The sequence below is a fragment of the Hypanus sabinus genome, chromosome 23 (assembly GCF_030144855.1).
Source record: "Hypanus sabinus isolate sHypSab1 chromosome 23, sHypSab1.hap1, whole genome shotgun sequence".
NCBI lineage: Eukaryota > Metazoa > Chordata > Chondrichthyes > Myliobatiformes > Dasyatidae > Hypanus > Hypanus sabinus.
Genome location: NC_082728.1, coordinates 26938778 through 26957058, shown reverse-complemented (window position 1 = coordinate 26957058; position 18281 = coordinate 26938778). Strand labels below are relative to the sequence as shown.

General features: G+C 37.5%; 1 protein-coding gene across 3 annotated transcripts in view; it reads left to right on the top strand.

The window, feature by feature from the left end:
• dus1l (dihydrouridine synthase 1-like (S. cerevisiae)) overlaps nt 1-18281 on the top strand; it is a 60252-nt gene that overhangs the window by 9253 nt on the left and 32718 nt on the right. For 2 of the 3 annotated variants that reach the window (XM_059948583.1, XM_059948582.1), the window contains exons 2-8: nt 120-366; nt 812-920; nt 6592-6642; nt 7369-7481; nt 8638-8720; nt 10810-10913; nt 16315-16459. In XM_059948583.1, coding sequence (XP_059804566.1) covers nt 130-366; nt 812-920; nt 6592-6642; nt 7369-7481; nt 8638-8720; nt 10810-10913; nt 16315-16459 — 842 coding nt within the window. In that variant the 5' untranslated portion in view covers nt 120-129. Of the gene's footprint in view, nt 1-119; nt 367-811; nt 921-1417; nt 1702-6591; nt 6643-7368; nt 7482-8637; nt 8721-10809; nt 10914-16314; nt 16460-18281 lie in introns of those variants that run through there. The other variant, XM_059948584.1, reaches the window with a different exon arrangement.

Genomic DNA, 18281 nt, shown 5'->3' with positions numbered 1-18281 from the left:
TCCACAGCCGCTCATGGCAACAAATTCCACAGATTTACCACCCTCTGACTAAAGAAATTTCTCTGCATCTCAGCTCTAAACAGACGTCCTTCAATCCTGAAGTCGTGCTTTCTTTGCAGATCAGTCAGGATGCCCAAGCTGGAGGGGTTTGATTTCTGGAGGACAACGCTAAATGGCGCACGATACGTGGTTGCTCCAATGGTGGATCAGAGTGAGCTTGCATGGAGGTTGCTTAGTCGTCGCCATGGTGCCCATCTCTGTTACACACCTATGCTTCATGCTCAGGTATTCGTGCGGGATGCAAATTACAGAAAGGAGAACCTGTACAATGAGACAAACGCAGAAGATCGACCACTTGTCGTTCAGGTATTGGGCTTAGAGCAATTATAACACGAATAAAGCAAAACTATACTTCACTGACATTTGAACTTGACCTTTTCACACTCCTATATCTGAATTGTAACATCATTCTGTCTATTGATTTAATTTAAATATATTAAGCATATTAATAGCAAAATATGAACTAAAATGTTTATAATTTATTTAGCTTCGATAACCCAGTAACTATTTCCGATTAGTGTCCCGTTTACAATAACAGGAAGACTTCCCTGTGTTTCAGATGGATCACCCAAATGTAGGTGAGATTGGATAGATGGATTGCACGTCTGTAATTGAACCTGACACAAAGTAATCCGTTGTCTAGTGCATCCAGATCATCCAATGTTCCTGGTTACCAAAAAACATAGTGAAATATCATTCTGATTGCATTCCATATTTTTAATATGTTTTATTGTCTTTTTTTTGTTTTAAGTTCTGTGCAAATGACCCAGAAGTGTTTGTCCAAGCCTGTTTGCTCGCTCAGGATTACTGCAATGCCATTGATCTCAACCTGGGTTGTCCACAGATGATTGCAAAACGAGGTAGCTGAGGATTTTTTCTGTTTATCTGATGTACTAAACTGCACTAATGCTGACATGAAATTTTTTAAAAATGCCATTTTTTTTCACCCAATTACATCATGGCATTTTGGTCATTAGAGTGGTGCAATGTATAAGAAATGCAGTTTGAACTGTTAGCACTTTTGTTTGTAAAAATGAGCAGAATGTTACCAGTGGGTCATTAACTATGTTTATATATTGTAAAATTTGTTTGAGGATCTGAAACAACACAAACTATAAATGTGAAAGAGTTAAATCCTAATGGCCAAAAGTTTTGATAAGCATAAAATATGTTGAAGTACTAGCAGTGCAGGAAGTAGTTTTAGTCTAATTTGTATTTCTGGTCAAGATGGCACCAGTGAACAACGATTCCAAGGGCAACAACTTCCAGATAGTAAAACATTCCAATTATTTCACTCTTCCTACACCTTCTGCTTGTTCTTTTTGTCTTGTCTGTGTTATGGAAACTGTCGGAGCCCATGACGTGTAATTTGGAACTTGATCAAAGGATCCAGTGCTATGCTGTGTCTGGAGAGCTGTCTCGTGGAGATCAGAGACAGGGGGTCAAAAAGCTCCGAGACCACAAGTCGACTCGTGGAAAAGACCAGAGATGAGGTGCAGGGTCATGAATGACTCCATCTTAAAGCCGCGAGGAAGATTGAAGCATCAGGGTGAATACGGAGGTGATCAGCAATGGCTCGGCTCGAGACAGTCGGTAGCCAGGTCAGCACGTTTGGACCCAGTTCGGCGTGTTTGACCCTAGGTGGGTGCCGTTCGGCTCTGGATCGACAGTGCTAGGGCCCGGATCAGCGGTTACTCTTTAAGGAAGGACTGAGTTTGTGTGGCTGCTCTCCTTGTATGCAACGAAAAGACGTTTCCCACATTATGAGTTTTATGTAATTATTGAACTGTACTTTATGTTAGTTTCTTTTAGTTTTTCAGTGTTTTCTTTCGTGGGGCAGGTGAACGATCTGTTAATTTTTTGTGTGCGGGGTTGGGGATTTGGTGCTACAGTCACTGTTCTTTACTGCAAGTGAGGTGGTCGGGAATTATTATGTGTTGTGGATCATTGATTGATTTTGTGGCTTTTTTTTGCTGCAGGTAAAGGGGGAGTATTTTGGGGTTCAGCAAATTCTGTTTCTTTTTCATGCCAGTTGGTGGGGGGGAGTTGATGTCTTTTCTTTCATCAACCCCTACGGTCTTTCTGTATTTAATGGCTACCTGGAGTAGACAAGGATCAGAGTTGTATTATACATGCATACTTTGACAGTAAAATGAAACTTTGAACCTTTTAATATTTTTACTTAAATGTTGCATCTATGTTAATATCAGAGCAACAGTTTTGAAAGTTTTCATGCTTTTATAGACGTAGCAAGCAAACGCTAAATTGTTTATCAACTTTGCCTGATTCCTCATACTTCAGTCTTGAAACAGTGTATTCATGCATGCATTGAACTAAAGATCTAATTGTATGGTGAGAATGTCAATCAGCGAAAAGTCTGAATATGAACATGATGCATAGGGTTAGAGAATGGACACAAAGTTGATGCATGTTGTGATTACGATCTGATTAGAATACGTGGTTTATTTTTACTAAGGTTTTCGGAACACTTGCCAAGTGTTAAGTGAAAACCTTTCATGCATTATATTCATTTAGTAACAGCCATTTCTTTTTTTTGCTTCATTTAAAAAAATAGCAATTACAGAGTATGGAATACTTAGATTAAGGTGGATTGTGATTATTTTTTTCCCATTATTATATATTTGTCTATCTCCTGGGATTGAGGTCCATCTAATGAATGATGTTATGAATGCAGATGGTGGTGTACATATTGTATACCCAAATAATATAAATAATCAGAAGTGATCTAATGTCACATCTAACAATAATATTGCACAGAAAGTGCATATTTTAATAGGAGAAAAGTCAGTCATTTCTGTAAGATGAAGCTATATCTGAGCTACAGTTTCTCATAATCAATTGTATAGATCGGGGGTCGGCAACCTGCGGCTCCCGAGCCATTTGTGGCTCTTTCACCTCTGTGCTGCGGCTCCCTGTGGCTTTGGGAAATAATTGGTCAGTATTTAATTAAAATGTATTTTATGTTAGTTTGTTAGCTTTTGAAATGTAATTCTAAATTTGAAGATTATGGTGATCTTGTACAATCTAAGTGTGGCGACACATTTCCTCACAATTAGCCAGCATTCCGGCTAAGGGAGATAGCCTACGGGGGTTTGTGAGTACGCGTCTTTTGCAGCATCTGCGTCCATGGGGGCTGGGTTGAGGGAGGCTTAAAAGCAAGGCTGTTTAGTTCGAATAAAGTTATTCGACTGCAGTTTACTGACTGCGTGAGCACACTGCTACAACGTGTTTTAATCGCTATTAATATACGTCACCACTGCCAATACCTGACACCCGCCAGTGCGCGATTTCTTTAATTTTTCGATCCAAGGTAAGCCAACTATGGAGAATTCTAAAAAAAGAAAAGTGACTGAAGAAAACAGAACGTTTAATGATACGTGGACAGATTCATTTGCTTTCACTGTTGACGAGACTGGTTTACCGGTATGCTTAATATGCAATGAGAAACTAGCAAACAACAAAAAGTCAAATGTCGCAAGGCATTTCCAGAGTAAACACGCAGCCTTTGCTCAAAAATATCCGGATGGAGATGAGAGAAAAAAAGCCGTTTCGGAACTGATGCGGAAGGTTGATCTGAGCAAAAATCATTTCCAGAAATGGATGAAGTCTGGAAAATCAACGACATACGCCAGTTATATTGCCGCTCAGGAAATAGTCAGGCACGGGAAGCAGTTTACAGATGGTGAATATATAAAAGAATCTTTCATTAAGATTTCAGAACATCTATTCACGGACTTTAAAAACAAGAGTGAAATTGTGCAGAAAATCAGGGATATGCCCCTCTCTGCAAAGACTGTCAAAGACAGAACCATAAAAATGGCAGAAGACATCACAAGACAGCAAATTAAAGACATCAATTCAGCTGTGGCCTACTCGATTGCCTGTGACGAGTCTAAAGACAAAGGTGATATTGAACAAATAGCGTTGTTCTGCCGGTATGTAAACTCTGCCGGGCCACAGGAAGAACTGATTGAGTTGATACCTCTAAAAGACCAAACACGGGGGGAGGACATCTGTGAGGCTGTCTTGAATTGTTTAAGAGCCAAAGGAATAAAGACCACCCATCTGGTGTCAGTAGCTACTGATGGGGCGCCGAATATGACGGGAACGCACAAGGGATTTGTGGCTTTACTGCAGAAGTCGCTGGACAGAAAGCTGCTGACTTTTCACTGCATCTTGCACCAAGAGGCACTGTGCGCTCAAACATTTCCTCCGGAATGCACAGAAGTAATGGATGTTGTCATTCAGATTGTCAATAAAATAATGGCAAAAAGTTTAAATCACCGTCAATTCCGTTTGTTACTGGACGAGATGGAAAGCGCATATTCTGATCTCCTGCTGCACAACAAAGTCCGGTGGCTGTCCAAAGGGGAGGTGCTGAAACGCTTTGTCGCGTGTCTGGAAGAAGTGAAAACTTTCCTGGGCAGCAAAGGGCTCACCTTTCCTGAGCTGGAACAGCCAGAGTGGCTGGAAAAGCTACACTTCATGGTAGACATGACAGCGCACCTGAACACGCTGAACACAGCTCTTCAGGGGAAAGGACGCACAGCCCTGCACATGTTGGAGGATGTTTTGGCATTCGAGCGCAAGTTGACAGTGCTTGCCAGAGATTTACAGAAAGGCACTTTGTCTCACTTCCCCAATTTGAGAGAGTTCAAACAAGGTCACGACATGATAATTTCGGAGTATTTACATTCTGCAATCATCGCAATGCAAACATCGTTTGGGAAACGCTTCTGTGAGTTCAGAGAGGAAAAAAACACATTATCCTTCCCGGTCACTCCCTTAAGCATCGATCCTTCCCTACTGAATACGACTGCATTGGCAGGTGTGAGTCAACCTGATCTTGAGATGGAACTGGCCGACATAGCCGACAAAGACATATGGGTGTCCAAGTTTAGACGCTTGACAGCAGACCTTGAAGATGTTGCCCGTCAGAAGGCCGTTCTTGCTCAGAATCACAAATGGAGTGATATTGAAAACCTTCCAAAACCGGACAAACTTGTGTTCGAAACATGGAATGCTATGCCCGACATTTATGTAAACATGAAAAAGTATGCGCTTGGAGTCCTGTCGATCTTTGGATCCACATATGTATGTGAGCAGGTGTTCTCCAACATGAACTTTATTAAAAACAAACATCGCGCACGCCTCACAGATGACAGCTTGCGATCCTGTGTAAAGATGAAGGTGACGTCATACAGCCCTGATGTGCAGACGCTGTGCGCTGAGGTCCAGGAGCAGAAATCCCATTAACCAAGTGTGATAAATATTTTAATTGCCTATTATTTTATGTATATTCATATTTTTTCATTGTTCAGTGAAATAGTCCTTTTATTTTTCAGGCTGACAGCTGGCTGATGTTATTTTTGGTTTGCTGCTGGCAGCAAATTTAAGTTTGGCGTTTTTCATAAATACAAGAAGGACTCAAATAGACGTTGAGTATTTTACTTAAAAGTAACCTTCAACCCAACGTCTTTTTTTCGGAGTTCAAAATGTTTTTGTTGCATGCAGAAATGTAATTTCGTTTTCTCTGCAGGAGTTCATCAATTTCATAAATGCAACACATTATAGTTTGTTTATACATAGCATAAAGGCAAAAAAAACGTTGTATGCTGTGTTATTTCATTTTAAATGTCAAACGGGTTTTGCGGCTCCCAGTGTTTTCTTTTCTGTGGGAAACGGGTCCAAGTGGCTCTTTCAGTGGTAAAGGTTGCTGACCCCTGGTATAGATCAACTGCAATTTAGTTCAAGTTTGAATAGCTAAATCTTTCCTTGGAGGGTTAATCTTTTAGGAGAATGTAACTATTAGAAAATTAGTGCAAGTTGGTGTGTTGTAAGTAACATTGAATAAAATTGGGGAAATGTCGTTGACTTATTTCCTATTTATTGATGTTAAAACTGCCTTAAAATATCAAAAAAGGGAACTGACCTGTCTTGATTTTTTGCTTATAATCATTTATCTACTTCAATACATTTGGTACATGTTAGAGTGCAAAAGGAAAATAATTGAATTGAGGAAACTGAGAAGACGCAGTTCATTTCCTCGGCATTAATCTCTCAAATGTTTGGCAGTCTTCATATGAGCTTCAGTTTCTTTTCCTGATATATTTTCACAAAGCCAAAATCTATAAAAGGATGTATTTTTATATTCTTTGATCAGCAGCTAAGGTCTTTTCTACTGCACTAAATCAAATGTGATCTTACTCAACTTAAAATATATGATTAATTAATTGTTGTATAATTAGTGGAAATAATTAAAAGCCTGAACATAAATGAGATAGTGAAGAGAATTTGCAGGTGACATATCTTATGAATTTATTTTAATGTGTGGAGAATCCTGTAACATCCCACTTGGCTCTCAGCTGCTACTGAGAGCCATGCTCTTCAACAGAACCCTCAAAAACACTCATCCTTCTGAAATAATACTTCTTTTTTAATCAGCAAGATATTTTTCTGGGAATTTGCAGTCTAATGACAATAAATGTATGTGTTTGCTCTTGTTTATAGGCCATTATGGAGCATTTCTACAAGAAGAATGGGACTTGCTACACAAAATGCGTGAGTAGTTGGTTTTAAAATTAAATATTTATTTTCAGGCCCTCTTCAGTTTCTTTAGTTAATTTGTGATCTATCTGTTAGCATTTTTCATTATTTCCTTGAAATTACTGAAACGCTTTCCAAGATGTACACAATTTGAGTGGAATTAGACATTGAACAATTTTTCTTGCTTTAGCATATGCCCCCAAGTATAGCGTTACAAATGCAAAACTAAACTGCGATCAAATGAAGAATTTTATGAAAGAGAACATGTTAAAGTTACGCCATCCTCAGATAGTCTGTATAGCTTGTATTCTGCAGTTTAAATCTGCTTGATAAAATCAGGCTCTTTCTGAAAATTCAGAAGCATAAATAGATCATTTAATTCACAAGTAATATGCCAGCTCAGGAGATATTTTCAGTGGAAGGGGAAGTGAAGAGAGGAAAGGAGAAACAGCTAGTCTAATGTTTATAAACAAGAAGGTGGAACTTTAACTGTCTTTTTAAAACAACACATTGATCTACAAATTTTTGTCAGAGGTGGTAGAGGAGTTTTAAAACTCCAGCCTCTAACTTTTAGAAGAGAATTTGGAAAATATGTTTAATAAAATCAGCTGGGTGACATCCTGGTGTGTTTAACTATAGAGGCTTAAGAGTAAATACTTGTTTATGTCATGGAATGAGATTAAACAGGTGACAACATAAGAAAAATAAATGTAATGCATTCAACTTATTCTGTTTTCTTAGTTTCTGAGGCACATAAGAGAATCTCTGTTCCCATCACCTGCAAAATTCGTGTCTTCCCAGAAGTCAGTAAAACTGTGCAATATGCAAAAATGCTGGAGAAGGCAGGTTGTCAGGTAATTAAAGTACATATTTTACTTTCTAATAATCTTGATTGTTGAACGTTGGAAAATATGTGGCACATGTTTAGCACGTATTTGGATGTGATTGTCATTTGTAAATTGTCGGTTTGGCTCAGCCTGTGGTTTTCCACCAGCGTGAGAAAGTTGGTTTCAAATGCATTATATGGTCAGGGTTCTCAATTTTTGGAATACTTTAAGAAATATTTAACAATACATATTGTTTATTCCTGTACTGTGTCATGTTTGGAGCCATGTATTACCCAGCAATTCAAAGTGGATGTCCGTAAGTAATTATAGGTAACTATATACCGGTAATATAATTTATGCACAGTTAGCAAAGTCAAAATTTGAGCATTTGGACAATTGGACTGTTCCCTTGCACAATTAATGGCTTATCCTAACCAAGTATTGTTGTTAACTGATATTGAATATTTCAGATATGCATAATTACTTACTTCAGCTGAGGCTTGAGATGGTTCATGTAAGCAATGAATGATTTTTTAAATGACCTAACCATGCACACTATGTAACTAATGATGTCTGGGCTTTTGATGTTCTGAATTTTAAATCATGAAAAATTAACTCAAAGTCTTGTGTTATAATTGATTTCAAATATTTTCCTCCAGAATAAAAGCTGTAACATCATAGTAATGGTGTATTATATTAATTGTTTAAGGACAAGATTGACACTTTGCTCGGAGACTGGGTCAGAATTCGAGGTCAAACCAATGTGATTAAATATGAGTTCCTTACTGCAAAAAGCACCTACATTGATAAGCTTGTATTCACTCTGTTTACTTTGCATGGGTATGGATTTTAAACACAAACCTACCTTAATCCTAAATGTATTAAAACTTGGTGGACTTTATGAATTTGTTTAACCTCACTTTGGAAATCCAGTTCCATTTGAAAATATGGAAATTGAGATGCATTCACTTTTCAATGATTAGCCCTAATAATCAAATGTACTAAATCAGTCAGCAGAAATTCAAAGCCTTTAATGGGGCAAAGATAGTGGCTTTCTCTCCATTTTGACTAAACTTGTTATATTTTGTAGCTAAACAAAAGAATTATGTTGCTTGTCATGCTCTTTCCAAATGTTCTGATTTTATAATGCATGTATAATGAAAAAAATTCCAATCCTTTTCAGCTGCTGACTGTTCATGGTCGTACAAAGGAACAAAAGGGGCCCCTGACTGGAGTGGCTGATTGGGAACACATAAAAGCTGTGAGGTAAGTAGCCAATAATGTTGTGCACGATAATAGGTAACAAGTATATTAATTCTTACTCTCTTTCTCATCTGCATGGTGGATGGAGCCCAGTTAGAAATGAAATCTTGGCTCTTTATGGTCATGTTCTCATAGTTGTTCATTTAAAATTTACAGCTTGTTTAGTTTTCACTTGATCTGACTATGAATAAATTATTTTAAACTTGTGAAAGTTATAAAATTTGAATTTCAGAACTACCAATACTATGCTCTCACCTTGAATATCATATAAAAGCCTCAAGTTCAAGTTCAGTTGATTGTCATTTGACAGTATACACATATAGTATGACACGAAACAATGTTTCTCCGGACCAAGGTGCACAGCACAGTACCTATAACTCACACACACAACACAGAAAGAAATATTACCACAAATAAATTAACAAATAATAAGATGCATTTTCAACACAAGTTACAAAGTAAACCGTATAATACCACAGGTGCTTCATAGGTTATGAGACCTGGATGGTTAGTAGTCTTACGGCCCGGGGAGAAAAGCTGTTTCCCATCCTAACAGTTCTTGTCCTAATACTATGGTACCTCTTGTCTGATGGTAGGGGGTCAAAGAAATTGTTGGATGGATGTAAGAGATCATTGACAATGCTAAGGGCCCTGTGTAGGCAGCGCTGCGGATGAATATCTGATGGGTGGAAGAGAGACCCCACTAATCCTCTCAGCTGTCCTTGCAATCCTTTGTAAGGACTTGCAGTCAGATTCCTTGCAATTCCCTTACCAGGCGGTGATGCAGCGAGTCGTGGTACTCTCAATGGTGCTCTTGTGAAAATAGATTAGAATGGGGGTGGGGGGAGTCTTATTTTCTTCAGTGTTCTCAGTAAGTGGAGACACTGCTCTGCCTTCTTGACCAAAGAGTCATTAGGTACGAGTGCTTTTTAATTTTAATGTTAATTTTAACCTTGCACTGTGCAAATCTCCATACATTAAAGATAGTGCTGACTCTTTCACATTCACCCATTATTTTTCAGATCTCTTCCCATTTCCCCATAAAGAATTATGGATTGCTCTTTCACGTGATTTGTTCCCATAATACATAGTGGAAAACAGTTTTCCTACTTTATCATTTGCCCACAAGTTCACTACATTACATATGGAAAATATATGTTGAAAAATATATATTGAAATACATGAAAACTATTGTAAAGAACTTTAATAATGGGAGACTTTAGTTGGTCTTTCTGTGTAGGTATGTGCAGCATAAATTGTACAGATGAAAGCTGTTTAATGAAAGCAGGCTGTTTATGGCCATTCAAAGCACAAAGTTCAATTCATAAATACACACTTGTCAGCTCAGCGGACAGCTTCAGTAAATGAAGTATAAAGAAGAGAAGAAAAGGAGAGGAGTAATTGTTTGTCCTTGACTAGCAAGTCTTCATATTATCCATCTCTCAATAATTGCTATTTTTTCTACAATTCCTTAAATTTCATGTCACTAAATCTCTGTGTATCTGTTAGTGCATATTATTTAACATGGGGAGCTAATGTTCATCATTTTTGCCAGTCTCTCCATTGCTCATTGCCTTTCCCAGTATTATGTTCAGATAAAAACTGGGGAAAAAAAATTGAACTCAACGTTCTAGGACTGTGAGTTCTAAAGGAAGTTTGCTCACCTAAAATTTCAGTGGCATGAAGGATTACTGGGTAGTGAAGGAGCATCATATTTTTCCCCTACGAAGTTAAAGGCTGTAGACAATGCATATGTAAGCAGCCTATTTGATTTGGACTAGGGAATACAATGTACTGGATTAATAATATTCAAATGAAAATAGAAATTTGACAATTTTCTTCTAGAACAATATATTTGTAAAATAGATTTGTGGTAAAGATTGATTCATTCATTGGATTATTTCCATATTGTAATACTTGGTTATCTTTTAACAAAGTGCTCTGACAAATTACAGTTAACAACTTCCACTTTAAAGCTTAATATACGCAAGTAAAGACACATTTGATATCATTCAGCTGCATTGAAAATCAAACATTAATGTGATACCTAAATATTTTCATAAACTAAGTGGAAAAACTCTGTTCAACACAGGAAAGAAGTGAACATTCCAGTTTTTGCAAATGGCAATATCCAGTACTTAAGTGATGTAGAGCGATGCTTTCGAGAAACTGATGTACAAGGTGTAATGAGTGCAGGTATGTGCTCAAAGGAGAATTACTTCATCTTATTTCTAATTAGCCTGGTTTATTTTTGCACTTAAGTATCCATTCTTTGCTGCAATATATCTCTGTGTGAACTCTGTTTCTATATGTGGTTCCCTTTGACGAAAGCTTAATACTATATAAAGATATACCATCATAAATTGCTAAAATCCGCGTATACCACTGAAGCAAACTTGTCATGTTTCAGTTGCATCCTCTTGTCAATGATTGAACTGTAATACCTCAAGTTTAGTATTTCCAAAAGTGGTTGTTGCTACAGGGAATTATCTTTATCTCAGTCAGCTTGCTGTAATAGCAAAATCTATTAGTTATTCCATTTAACTAAAATCATTAAAAAATGGAAAGAATGAGGGATTGTAAGATTGGGATTAAGATGCCCCTCTACAGTCTGGACTATTAATATGCTACATTCACTAGTGGATTAGTCTTGACCCTGACCTCCCATTGGTAATACCATGTAACGAGCAGATCGAATGATTTGCAGAATTGACTGTATTTTTTAAAAAAACATAGAACATACAACAGTGCAGCACAGGAACAGATTTTGCTGATCTAATTAGTAATTAACTGAACTAATCTTTTCAGCTACACTATCTCCATATCTCTCCATTCTCTGCACACTTATGTTGCCTATCTAAGAGCTTTTTATACACCCCCATCATATTTGCTTCCCTTACCAAATCTGTCATTGCATTCTAGGTGCCTATCATTCTATTTTAAAAAAATGCTTTGCACGTTCCCTTTAAGCTCGCCCCTCTCACCTTAAAAGTTTAGCCTCTAGTACGGACAAAGATACCAGCTGTCTATTCTGTGCCTTTCATAATCTTATAAATTTCTATCAGTCTACCCTCAGGCTCTGCCGCTCCAAAGTAATAAGTTTGCCTATTCACACTTCATAGCACATGCCCCTAATCCATGTTAAACCTTTTCTGCACCTTCTCCAAAGCCTCCACATCCTTCCTATAAGTTGGTGACCAGAAATTAATGCAGATGTGGGACTAACTAGAGTTCTATAAAGATGCACGATAACTTCCCGACTCTGAACTCAGTGCCTCGACTAATAAAGGGAAGCATGTCATGCACCTTCTTTACCACCCTATCAATCTGCACATCCACTTTCAGAGAGCTGCGAACTTGGACCCCAGCATCATTCTGTACATCAGCACTGTTAAGGATCTTGCCATTAGCATTAACATTTGATCTCCCGAAGTGTAATATCTTACATTTCATTAGATTAAATGCTATATGCCATTTCTGCAACTGATATATATACTGAATGCCTCCGTGCTATAACACAAATTTACCTTCAAGTCCTTGTTTGTAATTTGTTTATATTCAGCATTATAAAATTTATTCCAGTTTAAAGTTTTCTGTCCTTTTTCCTAAGTCTGCCAAATATAACTAATGCATTTGTTGCATCAAATATTTTCCTCTGCCAGTGTTTCTACTTGCTTACGTTCATATCCTAAGACTGATTCCAGTATTGCCCTTTTGGGGTTGGACTTGGCAAAAGCATTTCAAGAACACTCTATGTATTATACTTGTAGCAGCTACCCAAACAACTAACACATTTTAGTGACCAGGCTTGGGTGAGGGGGTGGGTGGGTGGCGGTTAATCCCGATTGAGGCATCTTCCATAGACTCTAATAATAATAATGTTCAAAGTTAAATGTATTTGATCTTTCATTAAGAAACTAGCAAAACAAACAATCTTGAAGCGATATAATTAATGAAACTAAAACTAGTGATTTTAAAGTATTTAAGTAGAATGAAGTGAAGTTAAGCGAAATTAAATGCAAATGGTTAAACAAAATTAAACACATTTAAACAAAATAAACGGAATTAAACCGTCAACAAAATGATATCACCCCAAACTACTCCCTAGTTCTAAACTAACCAGAGTTATTAAAAAGCATGAACACATAATTATAACTCTTCACCCATGCGCCCCCACCCACATGACTAACAGATAGAATAAACATGCAACACAGCATGCAATGCAGATAGGACACAGATACATGCTCCTACAATACTAATGCTATCCCAGTTAATGTTGACATTCAGTAGTATTAACTTTGTACTTTTAAGAAATGACTACAAATTAAGGATAGAATGTGCAGAATTATATGGTAGAATTTAAATTATTTTTTATACAGCTTGGTCTAATAATCTGCTATTTCCCGATCACTTTTCATTAGAAGGCTACATTTGATCTTGACTTCTAATGTGCAGTGTCATGGTACCATGAAGTACTTATTTTTCTAAAGGGATACATTTCAGTTCAATGGAGGTACAGGCTTCCCCTGCTATCCGAAAGTAGAGCGTTCCTATGAAACTTTTAGTAAGCCGAAATGGCGTAAAGCAAAGAAGCAATTATCATTAATTTATATGGGAAAAATTTTTGAGCATTCCCAGACCCAAAAAAAACCTACCAATCATACCAAATAGCACATAAAACCTAAAATAACACTAACATATAGTAAAAGCAGGAATGATGCCGACTAAAAGAGACCACTTTGCTACTAGCAGAACCAATAGTAGCATCAGCAGCTTTCAAGATTCTTTCTCTCTGCGTGTAAATATTACGAATGGTGGACGCAGGCAAGTTCAATGCACGAACAATGTCTTTATTTCGTTCACCCCGATCGAAACTCTTAATTACGTCCAGTTTTATGCTAAGCGTAACACCCTTACGAGCTCTCTTAGGCTTTTCTGATACCTCAGGACACATCTTGTTAACGGATGCACAAAATAATTCGAGATAAAGCTCAGATGCTCACAGACACAGTTCTAAGCCATGGTGGCTTGATACTGAGTGTAGTTCCCAGGGAAGGAGCTTGGCAGCACCACTCTCGTTGCTCGGGGTGCGCACTGTCTCTATACAGTAATGGCTCGCTGCAAAACAAACGCTGAACGCTATTTTCGCTTTTCGCATTTTTCGTAAAAGCAAAAATCCTCTTCCGATTTCTTTCAGTTAGCAAAACGTGCTAATGTAGGTCTTTCGTAAAAGCAAAGTGGCGTAAAGTGAACTTTCAGAAAGCGGGGGATACCTGTATTATGAAGGCAAACAAATGTATTTTACCTTCTGCTTGGATTGTCAAAGGTACTGAGAATACTTGTGACTCATTGCAGTGTTGTTAGGTCAATGTAATGTGCAATGAAATAATAGTATGTATGTTTATACTTAGACAATAGACAGTAGGTGCAGGAGTAGACCATTCGGCCCTTCTCGCCAGCACCGCCATTCACTGTGATCATGGCTGATCATACACAATCTGTACCCCGTTCCAGCCCTCTCCTCATATCCCTTGACCCCGCTATCTATAAGAGCTCTATCTAACTCTCTCTCTTTAAAGCATCCAGAGACTTGGCCTCCACTGACTTCTGGGGCAGAGCATTCCACATATCCACCACTCTCTGGATGAAAAGGTTTTTCCGCATCTCTGTTCTAAATGGCCTACCCCTTATTCTTAAACTGTGGCCTCTAGTTCTGGACTCACCCATCAGTGGAAACATGCTTCCTGCCTCCAGCGTGTCCAATCCATTAATAATCTTACATATTTCAATCAGATCCCCTCTCATCCTTCTAAATTCCAGTGTATACAAGCCCAGTCGCTCCAATCTTTCAACATATGACAGTCCCGCCATTCCGGGAATTAACCTTGTGAACCTACGCTGCACTCCCTCAATAGCAAGAATGTCCTTCCTCAAATTTGGAGACCAAAACTGCACACAGTACTCCAGGTGGGGTCTCACCAGGGCCCTGTACAGCTGCAGAAGGACCTCTTTACTCCTATACTCAATTCCTCTTGTTATAAAGGCCACCTACATGGAAAATAACCAGTTGGAAATTATATATTTTTTTAAAAAACAGCACTGTTAGGCCATAGTCCTGTCAGAGATGTATGGCTACATTTCTTTCTGCAATAAAATATAGAATAAATAATAATTCATACTTATTTTTGAAGAAATAGTGATGAAATAGAAGCAGATAATGCTGTAAATGCTCAGCAAGTTAACTTAGCAGAATGAGAGGCAGAAATAATTTCTGACTGGATATTTCATCAAAACCGGAAATGATTAGAGAAACAGGTTTAATGAGAAAGGAAGAATTCAAGTAGAGAGAAGGTAATAAATCTTATTTGCTATGATTGTAACACCAGGCATTTCAGTGAGTTAATTTGTGTAAGTTATGCTTCAAAATATGTTCCTATATAAATGACAATTGTTCTAAGTCATCAGACTAAAACTGACTTGTAGTTTTGATTATTCAGAGCCAGGTTATTTTCCCAGCATGTACCATTTACAGAATATATCATGAAAATCAGAAGGAGGATTACTGAAGTGTTTTTACATACCAGTTAAAATGCGGTAGTAGTCAATGTTCTCCCACACAGGTTTCTCTGTGCAGTTGATGAGACATCAAATACAACAGTCAATCAATCGATCAGAATGCAATATATCAGTTCAAGCTAAGGTTCAGGTAGGAAAAGAAAGAGACTGCAGTTTTATTGGAATTAATATGGCTATGGTATCTTCAGCCTATCTATAAGTTTGATCTTACATTAGCAGTGTGCCCATATGAAACGCTCTTCATTTCAACCACTGTGACCTATCCTGTAGTAGGCAAGAAAAACTCCAGGTCCTGGAACTATTTCTGCATAAATATCTTTCAGATTATATGACTTTTGATTTTGCAAATTGGAGGAGTCTTGTTGCTGCTGTGCAGAGACATCAGTGATGATGAGCCATCAACTTAAAATTGTCTCTGAGCCTGAGAGATGAGGCATTCTAATATGGTGTTGTTGGATCCCGTTGTGTTTTGTCTGAGTGGACATCAGATGATAAATTGAAGCCATACTGTAAATGCTTCCTTATGTTCATAATCTTGTATTTGACTGATGTCCATTCCATTTTTTTTTTCATTTTGAGATATTGCCATATTTTTCTGTTGAAAATAAACCTTAGAAGAGTTGTTATCAGCATTTTTAAGTTTTTGCTGTTAAATGGCAGTTTATTACAGCATCTTATGTTAAGCACAATGCTTTTTACTTGATGTATTCTGTGTTCAATCTCATATTCCCTAAGATTTATAGTATCTCAGGAAGCATCACATTTTTTTTCACATGATTCTAAATAAGGTAAAGTCATCACTTAGGTTCTCATTTCTGATGTTGTCACTTGAAATTAAGATAAAGAATTGAGATAGAGGAAGCATGATTCTCTCTTACAACGGTCTAGTACTTTGATATGTCCCATGCACAAATAACAATTGAGTTAAACACTAGATGTAGCTCATATGTAGCTTTAGGGTATAGAAGATATTTGTAACTGTAACTTTAGAGTCTACAATTTCTGTACCTTTCTCTGACAGAGGGAAATCTGCACAACCCAGCTCTGTTTGAAGGCCGAAAGCCACCTGTGTGGGAGATGGCAGAAGAGTATTTAGAGATTGTCAGCCAGTACCCTTGTCCACTTTCATTTGTCAGAGCCCATCTCTTCAAACTCTGGCATCACACGTGAGTTAATGAGCAAACTTACTTCAATATTGGCTTCAATAAAGTCTGCCTGGTCAACTTGTTTTGAACAATGTGGACAGGATCCTCAGCTTTTTTGCACTGTACAGATTGAACTGCACCAGATCAACATTAATCACAGAAATACATTCAGCATTTACTAATGAAACTGTAGGACAAGTTATCAATGTATGATGTTCCACGATCCCTCAGGTGGTAAATTTTATAGACTATAGAAAACAATGTTCCTGCTGATTCCCAGGAATAAGCCAGTGTTTATAAAGTTGAAGGTTATGGGCACCTTTTGCCAGATAGCAACATGAATATAATAGCTGAAGAGTAACATATGATAGACAAAGCACCATTCTCTTTTTGACAAGGTACACAATTATAGCTATTTCCTTGGATTTTCTTAAATGTATGCTCTGTAAATATTCTTAAATGTGATGGTCAGAACATTAAGTGGTGTGTGTACTTTGATGCTGTCTGAGTCTCTTTTAATTTGTATTATGGCTTCATGACAATGGAATAGGGAGATTGTCAACCGAGAAGCCCCTGCAATGGGCCTGAAGAACTATTATTGGCCTAACACTCTCAGAAGTAATGATAAGTGAGACCCATTTCCTATTGATAGATTTGAGGATGGTGCCATGAGCTGGGAGATTGAATGAGTTTGAGGTTGGGGGAGAAGAGGCTGCAGGAATTGAAACAAATGTTCCCTGAAGCCACCCAGAATCATCTCAAAAAGCTGTTCACTTTATCCTAATGCAATTGATTCTGACAACTGTGCATCTTGTAAACCCAGTCTAGTTACCTGAATTGTATAAAAGCAAGAGCTGCAATACCATAGTCCTTCATTGTAACATATTCAGGAAAGTTGACAGATAGATTGTGTTTGGATCAAAGAATAAAGGAACAAATTTAAATGACAGAAACAGAAGAAGATGCTTTGTCTCTAGTTTTCTTACCAAAAATTATTGCAGTTTATACAGAGATAACAGGCAAATAGTAAGGACTACCATTTGTATGTGCCATTTGTATTGGAGAGTCTATTTAAAAAACAAAACTTCATTATTGGAAATATGAAACAAGAACTTCTGTTTTGCACTATTCTGGTATACAGCATCATGTCTAATAGTTTTTAATATATTGAAGTAGCCTATTCTATAAAATTAACTCCATTGTTAGAAGACTTGAAATTGCTACAAATTGTGGATTGATTCTGATCTTTGTATTTATTTAGTGTCCTCCATGTTGGAGGGTGGAGAGACATCTTTGTGTGTTAAGGGGCAGAAGGATAGTAAAAAATCAAGAAAAGAAAGATTATTTGGGGAAAAATTTTTAAAAAAGAATTAAAGTTATTATATTTCAATTTCCCCACATCATCAAGAGGCTGTTTCTTACAAAGCTTTCAGGGGCAGAGAGGGAAACTCCTGTTAGTTTTTAATCTTCCCGTTCCTGGCTCAATGCCACACTTCATCTGATATCATTTATGTGACTCTCCCTAGGCTATTTCCTGTATTAAGAGCACCAATGAAATGCAAGTGTCTGGTGTTTTCAGAAGCAGTCTGTGAAATACTTACAATTTATTGTATGGATGGGATGATAGGAGTTACCATTACATATTAATAGAAGCTTTGAAATATAATTGATCCTCTTGGAAAGGGTTAGTCCATTGGGTCAGCAGGGTCATCTCCATTTTGATGGAAGCTGACAAACTCTCAATGGTGTGAAGGTGGATTAAATCTAAGCAATTGGAATGTTCTGTTTTCAGTATGTCACACAGCAGCAAAGATTAAGCAATTTTTCTGGTGAGTTTGATATT